This window comes from Tiliqua scincoides, chromosome 5 (assembly GCF_035046505.1).
Source record: "Tiliqua scincoides isolate rTilSci1 chromosome 5, rTilSci1.hap2, whole genome shotgun sequence".
Taxonomy (NCBI): Eukaryota; Metazoa; Chordata; class Lepidosauria; order Squamata; family Scincidae; genus Tiliqua; species Tiliqua scincoides.
In genome coordinates, this window is record NC_089825.1 from 50,542,270 (window position 1) to 50,562,276 (window position 20,007).

The following is a 20,007-nucleotide window of genomic DNA, read 5'->3' on the forward strand; positions in this document are numbered from 1 at the left end:
TATCAGAATGTCAGAGAAGGACAGGTTAAGGCTGAAATCCTATGCACACTTACCTGGGAGTACATCTCAGGTGGAAATTAACTCAATGGAACTTCTTTGTGTGCAGAGTTTATTTATTTATTACAGATACAGGTGAGGCAAATGGGTTAGACTTAGGGCTAGGACTACACAGGTTACACATGAGGGTATTGGCCATAGATTACAACATGCATTGTTCCAACAAAAGAAATCAACAACAACTGAAAAGAAAAATACTCATCAATACAAAAGTCATATTTGTCATTATACTAATTAATGATTTATCTAAACAGTCAATATTGTTTAACTAAAGTTATCTATCCAGTCATAAAAAGGCTTCCAGTATCTTCTTACTCTACCTAAATCTCTCTCCTTCATTCTTTCTGTTAAAACCTCCATTTCTGCTATTTCATAAATTTTATCTATTAAATTTTCTCTAGTTGGAACATCTGTAGATTTCCACTTTTGCACATACAATATTCTTGCCACTGTACAAAAAGGTGTTTCTTATATTAGTCTTTAATTTCTGATGTCACATTTAGGAGGAATATTTCCGGTTTGAATGGTAATACACAATTCAATATCTCCTGTAACAATTTATGTATCATTTTCCAATATTTCTTTGCTTTTTCGCATGTCCACCACATATGATAAAAAGTTCCCTCAATCTCTTTACATTTCCAACACTAGTTTGATGACCCAGGGTACATTTTTGCTATTTTCTCTGGAGTTAAATACCATCTATAAAACTTTTTATTTAAATTTTCTTTAAAAGATACCGCTTTAGTTATCTTAATATTTATATTCCAAATTTGTTTCGTCGTCAATCGGTATATCATATCCAATTCTTTTTGCCCAGCGCACCATTGCATCTTTAACTGTCTCATCCTCCATTCTTATCTCAAGCAGATGTACATTTTTTAAATATATTTTCCCTCATCAATCAAAAATATTATATCGAAACTTATATCTTCTTCATAAAAACCTATTTTTTGGTCTCATATTCTTACTCTTATTTGCATTTCGTTCCACCAATCCAAATTTATTCCTTTCTCTTCTAACTCAGTTTTACTTAAAAGCTCTCCTTTAATATTCAACAAGTCATGTATGTTCTATTTTGGTCTTTTTAAATCCAATTTGGATTAGTTGCAATTTCAAGAAGTTTTATCCATTTGGGTAATTTAGAGTATATTTTGTATTTTATCTGTTCCCATATCCAAATTAAAGATCTTCTTAAAATGTGTTGTCTAAAATATCCATGTTGTTTAACTTTATCATAAAACAGGAATGTGTGCCAGCCTATTTGTAGATCATGTGCTTCTAATATTAACATTTTGGAATTCGGCATGAGTCCCCACAATGGAACTTACTTCTGACTAGACACGTATAGGAATGGAGTGTAAATCTATGACTTCTCGCATAATGCACACCCACGGAGCCTCAGGTTTAACTAACCTTCAGTGATGACATTGTCAATAAAGAACTTGCTCTCATCAGCTTTCCTTCCTGTCCTTGCAGACTCCATCAGCCAAGCCACAGTAACAGCAGGAAGGTTCCACTTCTTTGCAGCTTCGTACTTTGAGCCATCTGGGTGTTTCACAACCAGATGGGTGCTGACATGCATTCCCTTCTTTGGATTGGCTCTTCTCACAAAGAATTCCTGAACCCTGGAATTAAAATCAGATTAACACTTCCTTACCAAACCTTAGTATAAATCTTAAAACAAAATCTGTGGTAATATTTTCTATGTTGTTGTTACACCTTACTCCACATTACAAAAATCACTGTAGAATTATCTTAAAATAAAATCTGCAAGATTTTATAAACATACTCTTTGGGGTCTTCTAAGGGAGCAATCCTAACCCCTTATGTCAGTGCTTTCCAGCACTGGCATAGCGGTGCCAATGGGACATGCAATGCATCCTGCAGTTGGGTGTCACTCATGGAGCCCTCCTCAAAGTAAGGGAATGTTTGTTCCCTTACCTCAGAGTTGCATTGCCCTTATGTCAGTGCTGGAAAGCACTGACGTACGGGGTTAGGATTGTGCCCTAAGACTGCAAAACATACGTTTTTATAGTTCAGAGTAATTTCCATTGCTGACTGGAATCTTACTTAAAAGCTTACAAATTCTCTCCTCTCTTAATATTTCAGTAGGTTTTACAATACTAGATGCCAAAATTTAAACAGAAGTGACAGCATACCACATACCTTGCCCCAAGCAGATTTGCCAAGTATATTAAAGAGTCTCTCTCTGCTCCGCTAAACTGGCTGAAAGACAAAACACATTTTTCCAGTGGGGTGCTTCCTTCCTTCATAGGCACTGGAGTGAAAAGTGGACTTGAGTGTAGATCTAGAAGGACCTGCTGTTCTACACACATCACCTAACAATGAAGTATATAAAAACGAAAATTATGAAGCAATGTAGAAATTCTTGCAGCAGCAGCAATACAGAGGTTCTGAGACAACAAGCCTCTCTATATAGGATGGAATCCACTCTATATAGGATGGATTATTTGAAGATCTTAAAGTCCCAACCCAAAACTCTATGAGTTGTCATGCATTTATTTTTATGAACTGGCTAGCTTAAGCACACAATCAGAAAATTAACCAATGCTTTCATATTTAAAACAATGGTATATTTCTAGTAATCGCAGATATTTCTTGAGGGTCATCTTTGATTCCATCTTCCTTTTATTCCTCATATTACCCCATATTAAACTGGGTAAGAGGTACTTTTTCAAGTGGGTGTGCCTCTTTTATTTAGCAACGGGAGAGTAACTAGCCCTCCTCACCCCAGCAGTGTCTTTACTAGTGGTTGTCTGCTAGTGTTCTTTGGCATCTTCTTAGATTGCGAGCCCTATTGGAACAGGGAGCCATTAATTTTTTGATTTTCTCTGTAACCTGCTTTGTGAGCTTTCTGTTGAAAAGCATAACTGCCAGATCCCAGACCCGCCTCCCACTCCCTGCCCACCTACCCCAGGGGCCGCCCATTGCCCTCCCTCCCCCTGCCCAGGAATGCCTCCCTCCCTCACCCTCCCCGCCTCCCCTACACCTATCTGTCACCCTTCTGAGTCGCCTACCTGTCACTCATCTGAGCCGACACAAGGAGCTGGGAGGAAGCTGGTGCAGAGGCCTCCATCGGCCTCCGCAGGGCGGCGCTTCTGGGCATGCTGGCCTGGCTTCCTCCCACAGTGGCGTAAACATGCTTTATGGCACGTTTGCGACCCTCCCAGACCGGCCCAAGGACTTGGGCCAGCCTAACGTCAGGTTAGGATTGTGCCCAGAAAGAAATTAGATTTCTAGTTTGGTATATTCATAATACAGGTATATGAAAAAACTTCAGTGCAGATTAGAAAATCTATAAATAAGGAAAAATCTTACTGATTACATTTACTTTTTGCTTATACATTCAAGATAGTATCTTATGACTTGTTCTTACCAACCACGTATTTGTAACCACTTCGCCTACAGTTGACTCCACCTTGCACCCCAATAGAGGAACTACTGCATAGTCAGCAATTGCTTTATTTTGTTGGGGTAGAACCTTCCCAGCATTCTCTTCAATCAGATCTCTTATGCAAGACTCATCCTCTGCACCAAAACCCAGAAGAAGAAACCTCTTTCTGCTGAACAAAGCTCTTTCAACAACTGCAGAAGTCTCTGTCAAGGAACTGCAGTTGGCAGCTTCCTTAAAGGCAGTGTGATTAATATCAGTATGATCACCATTATCAGCTGGAAGAAAAATAAAAAATATTACAATTTGACTTCAGAAAAAATATATAAAACAGAAAAGTGAAGATGTGCTGTTGATGCAAGGTAGAAAGCGTTCTCCAAGTCAACATTATTTCTACAGAACTTTAGCTTAATAGATTCCAATCACTTCTCTACCTGCAAAATATTGCTGACATTACATTTTTTAATAGCTGCAATCTATCAGGCACTGCTTCCAAACTTCACCTGCTTCAGGGAATGCTGAATGGAGCTCCTGCAGAAGCCTGAACAAAACAAATGTACGTTGTGAAGCAGCAGCACCAAGAAGGTATTTTAAAAGCATGCCATGCATACTTATGACAAACTTTCTGTGTGTTTCATATATCAATAGTTGAACAAACAGTCACATATCACATGCCTGCAAACCCATCATCGTCACCGACAGAGCTACACCAATATTAAAAGAATATTGAGACACTTTCTAAATGATAAAAGTTTTGTTAAAGAATGACAACAAACAGAGCAGCTTCTGTGAAGAAAGTGAAGACATCACTTTCCTGTAAAACACAATTCTAAGAACTGCACAGAGGGCCCATGCAGTGTTTCCAGGATGGGGAGCACAGAAATAAGAAGCCCTGGCAGATAGGAACAATGAGTGAAAAGGTTCATAAGGTAAAGGAATTAATGGCTTCATCACCCAAGAAGGTGTCTGAAAAGACAGCAAAATAGGCAGCAGGCTGAACAGCCAGTCCCCGAGGAGAATAATGAGAAGTGATAGAAGCCTGAAGGAAAAGGTGATGGAGATTGAAAAGAAATAGAGGTCAATCAGATCTGGAAAAACCTTACATAGGCTGTGAGCTATAAATACAAAGGAATAAGGAGCCAGTAAGGGAAAGGATTCAGGGACACATCTCACCTACTGTAGAATCATTAGTTATGTATTGGGAAAGAAGTTCCTCATCAGCTTTCTGAGTCTGCAAAGTATTCACGGATTTTTCCTTGGAAAGACTATTTCCTTTGGTAACAGGGTGTTCCAAAATTGGAGTGTTCACTGACTGGTAACTTGCAGGAATGTATTGTTCCTCAGGTAGTAAATAACCCTTTCTAAAGCATTCCAAAAGCCACTTGGCAGTCACAGCATATGGCCTATTTTTTTAAAAAAACAAACATCAATTTCAATGGACAGGAAAAAATATATCCTTTCTAGAGCGACCACCTATATTTTTTCATTTCTGCTATAAAATCCAGACCAGAAAATATTTTTGAACATAAAAAAGTGGCACACAGGTTTGAGAGGTCTATAACACAGTTTTTTCACTATGTCTATTATTCGTTGGCTTGTTTTTTAAAACTCAGCCCACCATACAAATTAAGAAGCTTGCTACCAAACTTGCCTTTAGGAAAAGAGTTACTGTATATGATGGCAATAATAATCCATATTCCTGTGCCTTACAAGTTCAACACAACGTGCATATCCAGAATTCAACAGAAAACGAGGCTAGTGGACAGCAAGTCTATAAAAGAGTCACTTTCATTTAACCATCTAAAGCAGCAGGGCTCCCAAAGCCTCAGAAAAGCTAAAAATAGTTATTGCGACCACTTCCAGTTTTGCAATCGCAAACCAGAAGCGGGTCACGATTGCTATTTTTAGCTGTTCTGAGGCTTGGGGAGCCCTTTGCAGAGGGGACCGCTGGCTCACCACTCCCTCTGGAGGGCTGGCGCTGCCAGAGATAGATTTTAAAAAATGCTACTGTGCCCAACAGCAGCATGATCACAGCGATCACATCTCTGCCATTGCCATCGCCCTGCCCCTTAAGGGGGCAAAGACGGGGCTTCTATGGCTAGGACGTTGCGATGCCCCAGTTTAGGAATCCCTGATCTAAAGCCTAATTTTTTCTTGCTTAAATTACAATTGAGCAATATCCTCTCCACTATACAGAAATGAATACAGAATGTGGATTTTTTATTTTAGATGAAATTTATAATTTTAATTTAATTTAGGTGAAATTTTGGAATTTTAGGTGAAATTGTTTGTTGCTACATTTTAAAGGAAGGAAATATGCTCGTGAAAGTTATCCATACCTCTGTGCTGACTTCTTTAAGAACTGTTTTAGTTCATCATCACAATCACCCACAATGACATGTGTGACATCTTCATTGAGCTGATTAAAACGAACACCACCTCCAGAGTTAATAAGCCTTCTCATCTTATCTAGTTTCTTGCCATTGAAGCCACAGAGGTAAATCTGGAAGGAAAAGTAAGGGCAAAATGTATGTTGCACTTATTTGTGGAATCAGTTGCCCATTGTTATAATTTCTTTCCTGCAAGATATTAGGATACCCCTTGTATCCACTGGTTGTGTACTTTTAAACACTCATAACTCACACAGTGCTACAAATTTTAGTTTATAAAATTTTTATAATTTTATAATTATTTGGGTAATTTCACGCGCACTGATAAACATACCCTACATCCATCTAGTACATCTTCAGGAGCTTGCAAAGAGCTAATATCCAAGTTGATCAGGTCATCAGAAGCAGGATCCAGTCTACTATTCAAAACAGAGCTGCATGTTGTTTCATTAACGCCACTTAAGCTGATATTTGAAATATGGCTAACATCTGAAAGCATTCGACCTATTAAAAAAATCAGATAAATTCAGAGTTGGAGATGGTTTACGAAAGTGCGTAATTGTGTCATCTGTGACTTTGTTTTATGATTTGGACATAGGAACTAAAAGAATAAAAATGCCAATGAACATTATATTTTAGACTTTGTTGTCACACCAAAATACAGTGTTGTTACACCAAAATACAGTGTGGTCTACCAGCAATGCATTCAGACTTTCACAGTTACAGAAGACACTCAACATTCTATTTACAAACTTTTGTTACTTCTATCAGTGATAGGTATGCAATTTTATCCACAATATACTAATAACCAATGCCTACAGGACTTGGATAAGATTGCAGATAATGTAGCCATCTGTTAAAAAACCAAAAATTATTGATTTGACCTCAGGAAGTTTGTCCTTTATCTGACCTGCAGATAATATGTGGGTCTTCCAAATATTTATGGACCAAACATTTCCAAGACTGGGATCATAATGAAATCACAATGCTATCAAGAACGCTAGAATGTATGCTTATAAAAACCATCTTAAGACAAAGAGATACATAGGCCAAGGACCTTTTTCTATCAGCTTCAAAAGGAACAATCCATGGTCTAAGACAACTCTGTTTTCTCTCTTGTAATTTTTTGTTGACATTCTAGAATTTCTAAACATTGTAAACCACACTGACAAGCCAGACAAAATGACAAGCCAGAAAGTAAGCACAGGAAATACATACGACTCTATGGACATCGTATGGACGTCTATGTTATGTTACATTTTAAGAAAGTCCATGTCTGCACTTCTGTGCAGGCACAGCATGTCCTTTAGTGGTGCTTTCACAGATATGATCGCACTGGGCCATAATGAACTAGATGTTTCAAGCTGCATACATTTCAATTTACGTACAGACTCCTGGAACATAACCAGTACATATTTAGGGGACAGAGCACAATCCTATGCTTTTCTACTCAGAGTGAGTCCCATTGTCTTCAGTGGGACTCACTACCAGGAAAGTGTGTATAGGACTGAAGCATTAGTGTTTTAGTGTAAATATTATAGAGCATGACTCACTACCAGGTTTGCTAGTTTCATTCGTTGGAGTTGATGTGTTGGGTGAATTCTGTTGCTTCTGTCCAGGTTCCACTGCATACACTGATTCATCCTGGCAAAATCCCTTTTCGATACTGTCAAAAAGCCACTGGATAGATACACAGTGAACATTCCACCTTCTTGCACACTCATATTTCTGGCCTTTCCATAAACAAAAAGAAGCACACTTACCATTAATGTTCAAATAAAATTTATCTGAGAAATTGAAACTGCATAGAGCATATTAGGGTATATTAATACATGTAGCAAGCATCACCAGAATAGTCATTATTTTCTAAGGTCTAAAGTGTATGAGATGTTAAAACCAACTATTCTCCCCCCTTTATATGCTCACTGCAATACAATTTTTACACAGCTTAATCCTTAAAAAGAAGCTGCACTGACACATGGAGATGTGGTGCTTGCTATTGCAGAAATACAAATCCTCAGACCTATCCCAGCACTGGAACTACATGGCTGTGCCTGTGTAAAGTACTGCCAGTATAGCAAAAATATCCATGGTTACAGGTAAAGTGGGAATGAGTTAAATTGTGCCACGTGTTTCAGCATTAAAAAAAAAAGAACATCCTCCATTTTTAAATTTCATTCTTTGGGTTTTATTTGGATTTCACTCAAATTATTTTAAAATACCATCATGAAAAAACTGAAGAAAGTATTTGCAATCAAAACACAACAATTTAACTAGTTACTTAAAACTAAACTTGTTATTTATACTAAACAAATTATTTAAAACTAAACTAATATTATAAGTGAAAAATGTAAAGCTAGTAGAGCAGTGGTTCTCACACATTTAGCATCGGGATCCACTTTTTGAAATGAGAATCTGTCAGGACCCACCGGAAGTGATGTCATGACCGGAAGTGACATCATCAAGCAGGAAAATTTTTAACTATCCTAGGCTGCAATTCTACCCAGGAATAAGTCCCATTGACTATCATTGTTAAAAGAATATACATAGTAGCTTATTAAAAGTACAGGTCCGTAACATTTCCCCAAATGCAGTCACATACCATGGTAGTATCAAGTCTAATATATTAAGAATAAAATTTTGAAATGAATGGGGACCCACCTGAAATCGTCCCAACTCACAGTTTGAGAAACACTGTAGTAGAGAATCAGAGACACACACCACATGTTTTCTACAGGGCTCTGGCTTTTACATGCCAGCACATATATACTGAATTCACTACATCCAAGTCAGTGCGCAAATTCAAGGTAGCTGTAGTACCTGGCTTTCAATTTAACATGTTGTGGTTGGTCAAGATCTTTATACTGATGTTACACTGTGCTATTTGACTAACTAATGAACAGGCTCTTCATGGCAACAGAAATGACTTCAATCATTTTGCATCATTAAAATGCTGTGGAAAGAGCCAGACTAAATTATATGATCACATGCAAGCTTGCTAATGATAACATAAACAAGGCTTAAGGAAAGTTAATACAAAAATTGCTGTTTAGATGGCTGAAATAAGTTACGTTTTCTCAACATCAGTGTAATCCAAAGCACATACCACTCAGAAGTAACGTTTCACTGTGTTTAATGGGGCTTATTCCTAAGAAGCATGTTTAAGAATTCAGCCTATCAGAAGACAGCATTTAAAGAGCAGTATTTCCTTCAGCATATGTGGGATCTTCTCAAACCTTGGATATTGAAACCCCTTATTTAACATGCAGGAAGGTGCAGAGGATTGCTTCTGATCTCATTAGGTTAGGGCAGTGGTATTCAAACTGGGATGTCGCGACACCCCAGCCTGAGGGTCCTGGTCCCTTTCCCCTTAAGGGGCAGGGGCAGCCAGGAGGCAGGGAGGAGGCAGCGGCGCGATAATGGGGATCGCGCCACTCAGGGGGGCTGCAGGGGCTTAGGTACACTTGCCCAAGCCTCCTGCAGCCTTCCAGGGGTGCGGGGGGCCCTGCACGACCTACGGCAGGGATCCCCAGGTCAGGGAAAGTGAAAGCGGGGTAATCGCACCCCGCTCCACTAAACCGGAAGCAGAGCGCGATTGCTCCACTTTCCCTTCTGATGGGGCTGCAGGGACAGGGGTGCACCCTCCAGTCCCTGCAGCAGCCGTCCCTGGGTGTGGGGAGCCGGGTATGAATGCCTGCAGGGCTCCCCAGGTCAGGGAAAGTGAGTGTGGAGAGATAGCGCTCTGCTTCCGGTTTTGCGGAGGCAGAGCGCAATGTCTCCACTCTCACTTTCCCTGACCTGGGGAGAACATAAGAACATAAGAACAGCCCCACTGGATCAGGCCATAGGCCCATCTAGTCCAGCTTCCTGTATCTCACAGCGGCCCACCAAATGCCCCAGGGAGCACACCAGATAACAAGAGACCTCATCCTGGTGCCCTCCCCTACATCTGGCATTCTGACTTAACCCATTCCTAAAATCAGGAGGTTGCGCATACTCATCATGGCTTGTACCCCATAATGGATTTTTCCTCCAGAAACTCGTCCAATCCCCTTTTAAAGGCGTCTAGGCTAGACGCCAGCACCACATCCTGTGGCAAGGAGTTCCACAGACCGACCACGCGCTGAGTAAAGAAATATTTTCTTTTGTCTGTCCTAACCCGCCCAACACTCAATTTTAGTGGATGTCCCCTGGTTCTGGTATTATGTGAGAGTGTAAAGAGCATCTCCCTATCCACTCTGTCCATCCCCTGCATAATTTTGTATGTCTCAATCATGTCCCCCCTCAAGCGTCTCTTTTCTAGGCTGAAGAGGCCCAAACGCCGTAGCCTTTCCTCATAAGGAAGGTTCCCCAGCCCCGTAATCATCTTAGTCGCTCTCTTTTGCACCTTTTCCATTTCCACTATGTCTTTTTTGAGATGCGGCGACCAGAACTGGACACAATACTCCAGGTGTGGCCTTACCATCGATTTGTACAATGGCATTATAATACTAGCCATTTTGTTCTCAATACCCTTCCTAATGATCCCAAGCATAGAATTGGCCTTCTTCACTGCCGCCGCACATTGGGTCGACACTTTCATCGACCTGTCCACCACCACCCCAAGATCTCTCTCCTGATCTGTCACAGACAGCTCAGAACCCATCAGCCTACATCTAAAGTTTTGATTTTTTTTGCCCCAATGTGCATGACTTTACACTTACTGACATTGAAGCGCATCTGCCATTTTGCTGCCCATTCTGCCAGTCTGGAGAGATCCTTCTGGAGCTCCTCACAATCACTTCTGGTCTTTACCACTCGGAAAAGTTTGGAGGCACCCTGGAGGCACTCGCGCCTGGCTCCCCACACCCAGGGACGGCTGCTGCGGGGACTGGAGGGTGCACCCCTGTCCCTGCAGCCCCCTGAGCGATGCAATCCTGGGGAGTGCGTCGCTGTCTTCCCCCTGCCCCTGCTGCCTCCCCACCACCACCACAAAGACTTACTGCGGGATTCAAACTCTCTGAGAGTTTGAAAACTGCAGGGTTAGGGGAGAAGGGAAACTAATACCTAAAGAGCTTGTAAGTACAGACTGCAAGGCGTTTCTGTTGCCTTGCAGAATTTGTTTATTGGTTACACACATGTGACAAATCTTAACTGACATTTTCAAAAATTGTCTGTTTTAATTTCTAGGCCACTTTTCCACCTAAGGTCCTCAAAGTATACAAGAGAATTAAAAACTTCAGTGTTTACATAAAATAATCCAAGCAATACAAAAACTGAGTACAGGCAGGCCCCATATCTGCAGATCAGGTATGGAACCTGCAGATTCGATTATCTATGGATCTACAGATTCAGGTCGAGGGGGCACCCATTAACAGTATCTTTAATTTTGGTCGTCGTGCTTGCAACATGTTTCACATTCTTGCTAAACTGAAGAACTGGATGTGCAAGTAACCAACAAACATTCAGTTAGTTTTCTTTATGTAGTGGGCAGGCTAGTTTCATGCACATCCAGTTCTTCGGTTTAGCAAGAATGTAAAGGAAGAAACACTTGTGCTGCAACACAACTACAAAAATAAAAAGTTATTTATATTGGGAGTGGGGGGGCACTACAGTTTTTTTATAACGTTCCCACATATCCACGGTTTCCAGTATCCGCAGAGGGGCCAGGAACGCATATCGGGGCCCACCTGTAATGTAAAAACCTGAGCAGTAGAAATCCAAAGCACAGTAACATTATACTGAACACAGTAGTAACTAGGAGAAATATTATTGGAAGCCCTGGACAAAACAGAGCAGTCTGAACAAACTAGCAGAAAGCCTTCAAACTGGGAGCCAAAGCCTCATAAGAGCCACACTCTGCAAACTGGGAGTCAAAGCCAAGTTGCAACATTCAGAAAGCTCATCCCACATTCCCTTGATGGTAACAGGACCAAAACAGGGTTTTTGCTAATTTTCTCAACGGATAGAGATATTTAAAGGGCAGTTTAAAAGTAATGGACCTGCATTTTGAACTATGCTCAAAAATGGAGCCAGGGAATATCAAACAACAGTGGAACAACACAATCCGTGTCCTGTACTCACTTCAGTAGACTAATTGAAACATTCAGCTCCATTTGCAGTTCTGAATGTTTTCAAAGGAAGCCCTACATGGAGCACTGGTTTATTTTGCTGCACAGAAAGTTAGGGCCAATCCTATCCAATTTTTCAGGCATTGCCGTGCCAATGGGGCATGTACTGTATCCTGTGATGGTGGGGCAATCATAGCGGGGCAGTGGGGCATCATTTGTTCCCTTACCTCAGGGCTGCACTGCAGCTGCAGCAGTGCAGGAAAGTTGGACAGAATTGGGCCCTTAAAAAGCTACTAAGGCTGCAAGAAGCCTCTTGAACTCAAACCAAGTAAATTACATTTGTTTTAAAGTGGTTTTTACCTTTTGGCTCATGAACAATAAGATGGGTACTTTCATTCATCTTCAGCTGCCCTGTATACTGACCACCATTGGTAATAGCGAGGGACTGGACTTCTTTTCGATCCACACTGCTTAAGCCAGTAACACAGATGGTACAGCCACGAAACAAAGGACACAGGAAGTCTCTCATGTTTATATCTGTATATCTCATAATGCTGTTGGAAACAGAAGAATAAAAATATTTCTTACTACTTCTCTTGTTATTAAAAATAAAAACAGGTTTTCTGCTAAGTTTTGCTTGAGTGACCAAAGTCAATACAGAATGTTATGTTTTCACACACATAAATTATCTTACCTGCATTGTGATCTATCCCACAGTGTTTTCACCCAAGATGGCAGCAAAATGGGTTTCTTTAAATTAGCAGCAACTAAGTATTTCTTGCTTCCAACCTCTCCAGCAATAAGATGTGTTACCGATACATTAAGATCTCTGTATACACGGCCACCCATCATCTGAACATACTTGTGAACTTCTTCCTACAGAAAAGAAGAAATATGCTAGGTAAGACAAACAAGGGCGCAATCCTAACCCCTTATGTCAGTGCTTTCCAGCACTGGCACAGCGGTGCCAATGGGACATGTGCTGCATCCTGCAGTTGGGTGTCATTCATGGAGTCCTCCTCAAAGTAAGGGAATGTTTGTTCCCTTACCTCGGAGCTGCACTGCCCTTATGTCAGTGCTGGAAAGCTGACATAAGGGGTTAAGATTGTGCCCTATGTCAAACAAATGAATCATGAGAATTTGTAAAGCACAATAAATATTAAAGACAATTCACTACTGTAACTCTAGCAGAAACGCAGCTCAAGTATTATGTTCAAATATGCAATTATTGTGATTTAATAACCAACACTGGAAAACTACAGAAGATTCAGAGAAAAGCAACAGAAATTATAGGAGTGTTTATAAATAAAACAAGTCTAAAATCAAGCAGCAAGTGAGCACTTCTGACTTAAGGAAAAAGGTAGTTTGGGGCAGGCTAGCGGAGAGACATAGTCTTCAAATGTTTGAAATGCTGCCGTAAAGTGAACAGTCTCTCTCCCTGATAGGAGGAAGGACAAATATTAATATTTTAAGTTTTAAAAACCATAGATTTGCACTTCATTTAGAAACATTTCAATAATGTGAAAGCCTAATGCAATGGAACACACACCCCAATCCTAAACCATGCTGGAACAAGCAGGCTAACCAGCCTGCCCTGTATCCAGTACAGAGGTGGGGCTGGCTGAGGTGCAACCCAGAACAAGGGAAATTGATTCCCCTTACCTCAGGTAATGCAGCAGCAGCCTGAATGGGGCTACTCTGATCTGCACCACCTAAAAAGATGGTGCAGATTCGAACAGCCCAACACTAGGTTGGGCCTCCAGGGAGGGGGGTTAGGATCCAGCCTAAGTGCCAGATCCTGGCACCACATCTCTCCTGGGCTCACCTGCCCCTCTCCTGGACCCATTCCGGAACACTCCAGTTCCACCCTCCCCAGACGCCCATGCCAACCTGAGTTGGCTCATACGAACGCACCGGCCCAGGGCTTGCTCCGGCACAGGGAGGCTGGCACATATCCTTGAGCCAGCCTCCCAACTCCTAAGTCATGGCAGATGTGCCTTACAGCACACTCCTCCAACAGAGTGCTTGAGATTGTGCTCTCAGTTCCCTAAGCAAATTGCAGAACTTCTTTATTACTAGTTTTTTTAAAAGCCATTTCTGCCCAACGTTGCATATATGCAACAGGGATCAAATGTGTACACCTGTAGGCCAGGAAAAATGGGTTAAAAAGTTTGACAGCTATCAAAGATGATGATGACAATAAGGTCTTTTCATTGCAAAGATCTGGGATAGAGATAAGAACTCTGTTTTCTATGCTTCTATGGGTGCATGTATATTTACATTAAACACTGTCTCTCGAGCAGTGGTTCTCAAGTTGGTGGGTCGCAACTCACCAGTCTGTGTAACGCTTCTCCCGTCCCTTTAAGGGGCTGGGGAAAGGGGGAGGCAGTGACGCAAATCCCCAGGATCGCATCACAAAGTGGGGTGAGGGGGGCTGCTTTTACTTACTGTGTATTGGGGCAAGCAGCAGGAGGTGCAGGAAGCCCCGCGCAGCCCTCCGCAGGGCTCCCCGAGGCTTGGAATCTTCAGGAATAGCAAGCGCAAGCCACTTCCAGTTTGTGAACACAGCCAGGAAGTGACTTGCTGCCCCCCCCCACAAAGACTTACTTTGGGAGTAAAGCTCCCAAAAAGTTTGAGAACCACTGCGCCAGAGCATTTTGAAAAAAAAGTTTTGTTCCCTGTTCCCATTACTAGGTGTTTAACAATAAGCCAGATGCAACTCTGAAAATATATTTAGATTAGAAAATAAATTTCACAATTGATTACATAATGCGTTACCCTTGTTTCTTTTTGGAGACTTGTACAGGACACTGTCACATCAGCCATCGTCATATTATAAACTGGGTAGTCAGCCTTTGGAACACATCTTTGGTTCTGCATACAGTACAAGACTACTTGGGGTCCAACAATTCTACAACCAAGCTGAAATTTTAAAAAAAGATAACACCGAGAAGATCAATAGGATACCTTTTCCGCAGAACATCCCACCCACACAAAATAGTCCAAAGCAGCACTCGAGCTACTAAAAAAAAAAATCTAAGGGGATAGCTGTTTAACTCTGAATGGCTTTGGATTCCTTTAAATGACAAAGAACATGCAATCTCCACACAACTGTGGCCTTGATATACAGTAAATTGCCAAAGCTTACAAGAAAAAAAATCATATATATAATTGCTATCCATGAAATAACTATAACCAGAGTAGAATGAACCACTCATAACATTTGTATGAGCATGCAGATCACTACTTCAACATTATTTGCCATTCTTTTCGGCTTTCTGACGGAAATACTGTTTTTCAGGATGCTATCTCAGCATAGTCATTGTGTATTTTTATTTACACAATCACTGACTACAAGTTTACCATAGAATCAGATAGACAAACATTTTCCTTTAGGTAAAAAGCATCTCAGTATAAGCAAAAATATAGCAAACCTTTTGAAGGTGATTAAAAACTATGCCACTGAACTGGTCACAAATATAAAGGGATTTGTCATTCTCTCGTATTCTCAAAGCAGCGTCATCTTCAAGCATCTGGAGATATTCTTCTGATTGAAATTCTTTAATGGACTGTAAGGTATGCAAAAGCAATAGTTATGTGTTCTCTGAATTTATGAGCATAGTGTATTCTAATATACGGTATCATTGTTTAAACAGTGGTCATGTGACAAGATGCAAGACCGTGTATAGAAGTTGCTTTTGGCAGGACTCTCTGAGTTGAATTCAGATTGTCAGTATAGCCATATCTCCTGGTCTCAAATAGTAACAACATTCTAAGAAACCCAAGATAAAATACTTCAGGATGCTGATGCAGTCTCAGCTGTTTGGAATCTAATGGTGCACCACCACAGTCTTATGTGACTCTATTCTCCACACTGGGTTTTGGTTTCAGTAAATTGTATTGTGAAGAATTGGGTCATGTCACAATTTACAGAATAACAGAATAATCCTATGCAAGTCTACTCTATAAGTCCCACTGTATTCCATGAGATTTATTCCCAAGAAAGTGTGCATAGGATTGCAGCCGAAGTCTCAGTGAAGAGCATTCGCTAGAAGAGGATAACCAGTTCAACTGCCTCCAGAAGAGAGCAGAGTTTACCTCCAAAAACAGAGCAGAATTCAAGCAACAAATACAGATAAGGTAAAGCAAGCAACTAATGGCTGATGATTGAGGGTCCAATTCTATCCAATTTTTTGGTGCCGGTGCCAGTGGGGTGTGCACTGCATCCTATGGTGGGGAGGGAGTCACAGAGGCCTCCTCAAGGTATGGGAACATTTGTTCCCTTTCCTCGGGGCTGCACTGCAGCTGTACTGGTGCTGGAAAGTTGGATAGGACTGGGCCCAATTGAGCCAAGGACAAAGAGGGTGGCCTTAGGTAAGATGCCCCCTTTCCACTATGGATCTCCAGCAATACTATGTAAATAAGAATACTTACCTTACAAGATTATTTAATGCCACCATCAACGTAATACATGTTAAGCATTTCACACACTCTAAAACAGCTATACAAACACTATTACTATTATATTTAAAGTACAGATTAACAATTTAAGAAGGAAGATTAAACATTTAAGTATACTAATAGTACAATCCTGAAGGCATGCTATGCCAGTGCAGGCTCCCTGCACCAACTCCCGAGTGTTGTGAACGTGCCATAAAGCACATTTACATCAACTCAGGAGTCAGCCGGGCTGGCACAGAGGCCTGTGCTGACTAATGGAGACCGGATCTAGCCCTGGACACAGTGTATTTGTGCCAGCCCATGTAGGCCAGCGCAAGGGTGGGAAAGGGTGGTGGGAGAACATAACAGAGGTGGGAGGTAGCTTTTATGGGAGAGGGTAGAGCAGATTGGGGGCGGATCAGGCCCAAGGGGGGGAATCAGCCACAGCAGTGCTGGCCAAATCCTAATGCCCCACTCCTTTGCCTGGCAGCTTTATATGAACTGTTTGGATTTGTGCCAGCAAAATCACTGGCGCAGATGCAAGCGGTCCCATAGGGGTGGCTGGGGCTTGACATGGAGTAAGGGGGTAAATATCCCTTTACTCCACTGTGAATTCCAGCCACCTCCTAACCTGTGCTGTAAAATACAACATTTCAATTGACAAAAGTCATTATGTTGACAAGTACTTAACATTAAAAAGTTGCAGGTACATAGAAAAAAGTTGACTAACATTTGGTGGGCAACTTACATTCATTGATCAGCTTAAACGTGTACTAAATAAAGTTACCTCAAGGGCCTGAAGGAAAAATTCTGAATTTCCTGTTGACTTTACAAACTTCACAAGATATGGTTCTTTGTTACTTTTCATTGTTGAGCTAATGAGGAAAGAAAAAAATCACACATTTACTGTTATTTAGAAAAATAAACTATTAACAGGTCAATAATCTCTGCCAAATACATATTTTTATGCACTCAGGGCACAGATCAGTTCATAAACAAGGTAAACAAGATAATAAACGAGGTAAATTCAATCAAACACTACAACCAGAAGCGTATGCTTTTTCTCTGAAAATTTTTAGTTGTCAATTTCTCATGAAATTCCAGGCAGGCTCTCCCACCCCGCCCTAAATCAACCCCATGAGAAAAATTTCTCATGAAATCGACAACTTAGCATTTTATCCTCAGAATTTGGTGGGCCTTTTGGTTTTGTTTTTTTAATTTTAAATATGCTGCACACCCTGAAAGATTCACAGTAACATTTATTTATATGGATGGAGATAAATAGCCACACACCCAAATAACTAGACTGTTTACTGTTCAATGGGAGAGTGGGAAAGGGGAGCTGTCAAAGGAAATGGCAAGTGGAGCATAGAATATTTTCCGTCTAGACTCTTGTACTTCTCCAGACATGGATATCTGGATCTTGCAGGCTACCCATCTAACAAGCAAAGACAGTTTGTTAAAGTTCACATTAATTGAGCCTGATGGCTTGTTGACAATAGATGATTTCTTTGGACAGGCATGGTACAGTTCCTCAAATATTGATGATGCTTTGGTGCTCCTGAGAATAACTGATTTGATTTTTTTTTATTTTGCTATATGAAAACGAAGATACAAAATCCAATTTAGACTAAAGTAGTTTATTTTGGGAATAGTATTTAGACAGTTAAAGGAAGGCATTCCCTCCCTCCACCCCCCCCTCAGTGTCATTTAGAGTATCTGCAATGAAACAGATATAATGATAACCTAAGAAGAATTGGGTCCAAATATCCCTTGAGTCATTAAGTTCACTTAAGTCCATCACTCTCTCAGTCTAACCTACCTCACAAGGCTGTTGGAACGATAAAAACGGGATTATTCTCGGGTAGGACACAAATGCAGTTTAAAATGATTAATTCATTTTCACCATTTTGGGATTTGTTTTTTCCTTTATATTTAAGCAACATGCATGACCAACCCTGCTGCAAGGCAGCCCAATGCAGGCAGCAAATTTTGAGATACTATAAAAAGGGCAGAAACATACACATGTTTCAGTTTTCATAATAGTTGGACTACCATAGTAGGGGAATCATTTGGATTTTCTACACCAACTATCTAAACACCTTGGGCAAGCTTCAGATTGCAGGATAAATGATTTCACTTTTCCCACTACACTGTTATATTTTAGGATCTGTATATCAGACACAGAACACTTTAAGCCAGTTGTTCCCAAACATTTTAGCACCGGGACCCACTTTTTAAAATGACACTTTGTCAGTGAATAGCCTCAGGACTTGAGGCAATTAGAGCCCAATCCTATGCATGTATACTCAGAAGTCCCATTATAGTCAATGGTACACTGTATACCATGGTATACAGTATACCATTAATGGTATAATGGTATACTCTCTGGTAACTGTGGATAGGTTTGCAGCCTTAGAGCCCAATCCTATGCACATCTACTCAGAAGTAAGTTCCACTATAGTCAATAGGGCTTACTCTCTGGAAAATGGCTAGGATTGCAGCCTTAGAGCACAAGCCTCCGCATGTCTACTCAGAAGAAAGTCCCATTATAGTCAATAGGGCTGACTCCTAGGTAAGTGTGGATAGGATTGCAGACTTAGTTATCTGATCTTTCTATCACCCTTTGGTGACCCACCAATGGGTCCCGACCCACAGTTTGGGAACCACTGCTTTAAGCAATACAGGAACAAGAGCAGGGTCATAAAAGAAGGATGGATAACATATATAAATCCCCTTTTAAAGAGACAGGAGGAGAGGGTCCTAGTAGTCTTCCCTGCCCAGTAAGCCCCCTTTATGGCACTACCACCATCAGGGCCAGGATCCCCAGTGGTCAGAGCCTCCCCCTTCCACCCCTCCCTCTAGAAGCCTGCAACGCATGTCTGTGACTGAGAGAGACCCTCCCTGCTCTTCCTCCCCCCCCCCACAGGTGGGGACCCTTCCACAGGTGAGGGCAGGGGGCGGAGCCAGCCTTGCTAGGAAACTCCCTGAGGGAGGCAGAGAAATGCGGGAGTGGCGCGCGCGCGCTTCCCCCCCCCACTCCTTACCCCCCCCCCGCCGCTCCGAACGTTCTCTTGACGGTTGATTTTGAAATCCTTCAATCCAGCTCCGAACCCAAGTCTTTAGACAGCTGGCGGGAAAGATGGTAGAGACCAAGTGCGCATGCGTGAGTCCTCCGCAGTCCCGCCCATGAGCTTGTCCCCTTTCTGTCTTCGCTCGGTCACATGACCCCCTCTGACTGGACTCCCTTAAAGGGGCCGCAGAGTTGGCAATGATGGAGGGGTTCTGGGAAGGGGGTGGGCTTTAAGTACTGTAATGCTTTCAGCTGCGAAGCCCTGCTTCTCCTCTCTGCTCAGGCGCTGCAAGAGCTGGCTGGGAAGAAGCCTAGTGTGAGTGCAGCTCAATGCAGAAGCAGAACTTCTCATAAGGAAAACTGCAGCAGCAACAGTGGAGTCTAGTCTTGGGGCACAAGCCTGGCATGTCTACTCAGAAGTAAGTTCCATTACAGTCAATGGGGCTTACTCCTAGGTAACTGTGGATCGGATTACAGTCTGAGCCCAATCCTAGCCATGTCTACTCAGAAGTAAACCCCATTGGAGTCAATGGGGCTTACTCCCAGGAAAGTGTAGATAGGATTGCAGCTGAAGAGCCCAAT

At 41.6% G+C, this 20,007-nt stretch overlaps 1 protein-coding gene across 3 annotated transcripts in view; it reads right to left on the bottom strand.

Moving 5' to 3' along the window:
• The window catches only part of TOPBP1 (DNA topoisomerase II binding protein 1), a 43,703-nt gene extending 24,219 nt beyond the window's left edge, over nt 1–19,484 (bottom strand). For 2 of the 3 annotated variants that reach the window (XM_066628132.1, XM_066628131.1), the window contains exons 1-13: nt 19,400–19,484; nt 17,140–17,227; nt 15,347–15,481; nt 14,691–14,834; nt 12,607–12,788; nt 12,273–12,466; nt 7,416–7,595; nt 6,197–6,366; nt 5,812–5,975; nt 4,646–4,875; nt 3,458–3,750; nt 2,227–2,399; nt 1,474–1,685 (exon numbers count right to left, since the gene is read on the bottom strand). In XM_066628132.1, coding sequence (XP_066484229.1) covers nt 1,474–1,685; nt 2,227–2,399; nt 3,458–3,750; nt 4,646–4,875; nt 5,812–5,975; nt 6,197–6,366; nt 7,416–7,595; nt 12,273–12,466; nt 12,607–12,788; nt 14,691–14,834; nt 15,347–15,481; nt 17,140–17,220 — 2,158 coding nt within the window. In that variant the 5' untranslated portion in view covers nt 17,221–17,227; nt 19,400–19,484. The remainder of the gene's footprint in view (nt 1–1,473; nt 1,686–2,226; nt 2,400–3,457; nt 3,751–4,645; nt 4,876–5,811; nt 5,976–6,196; nt 6,367–7,415; nt 7,596–12,272; nt 12,467–12,606; nt 12,789–14,690; nt 14,835–15,346; nt 15,482–17,139; nt 17,228–19,399) is intronic. The other variant, XM_066628134.1, reaches the window with a different exon arrangement.
• Nucleotides 19,485–20,007: the final 523 nt, after the last annotated feature.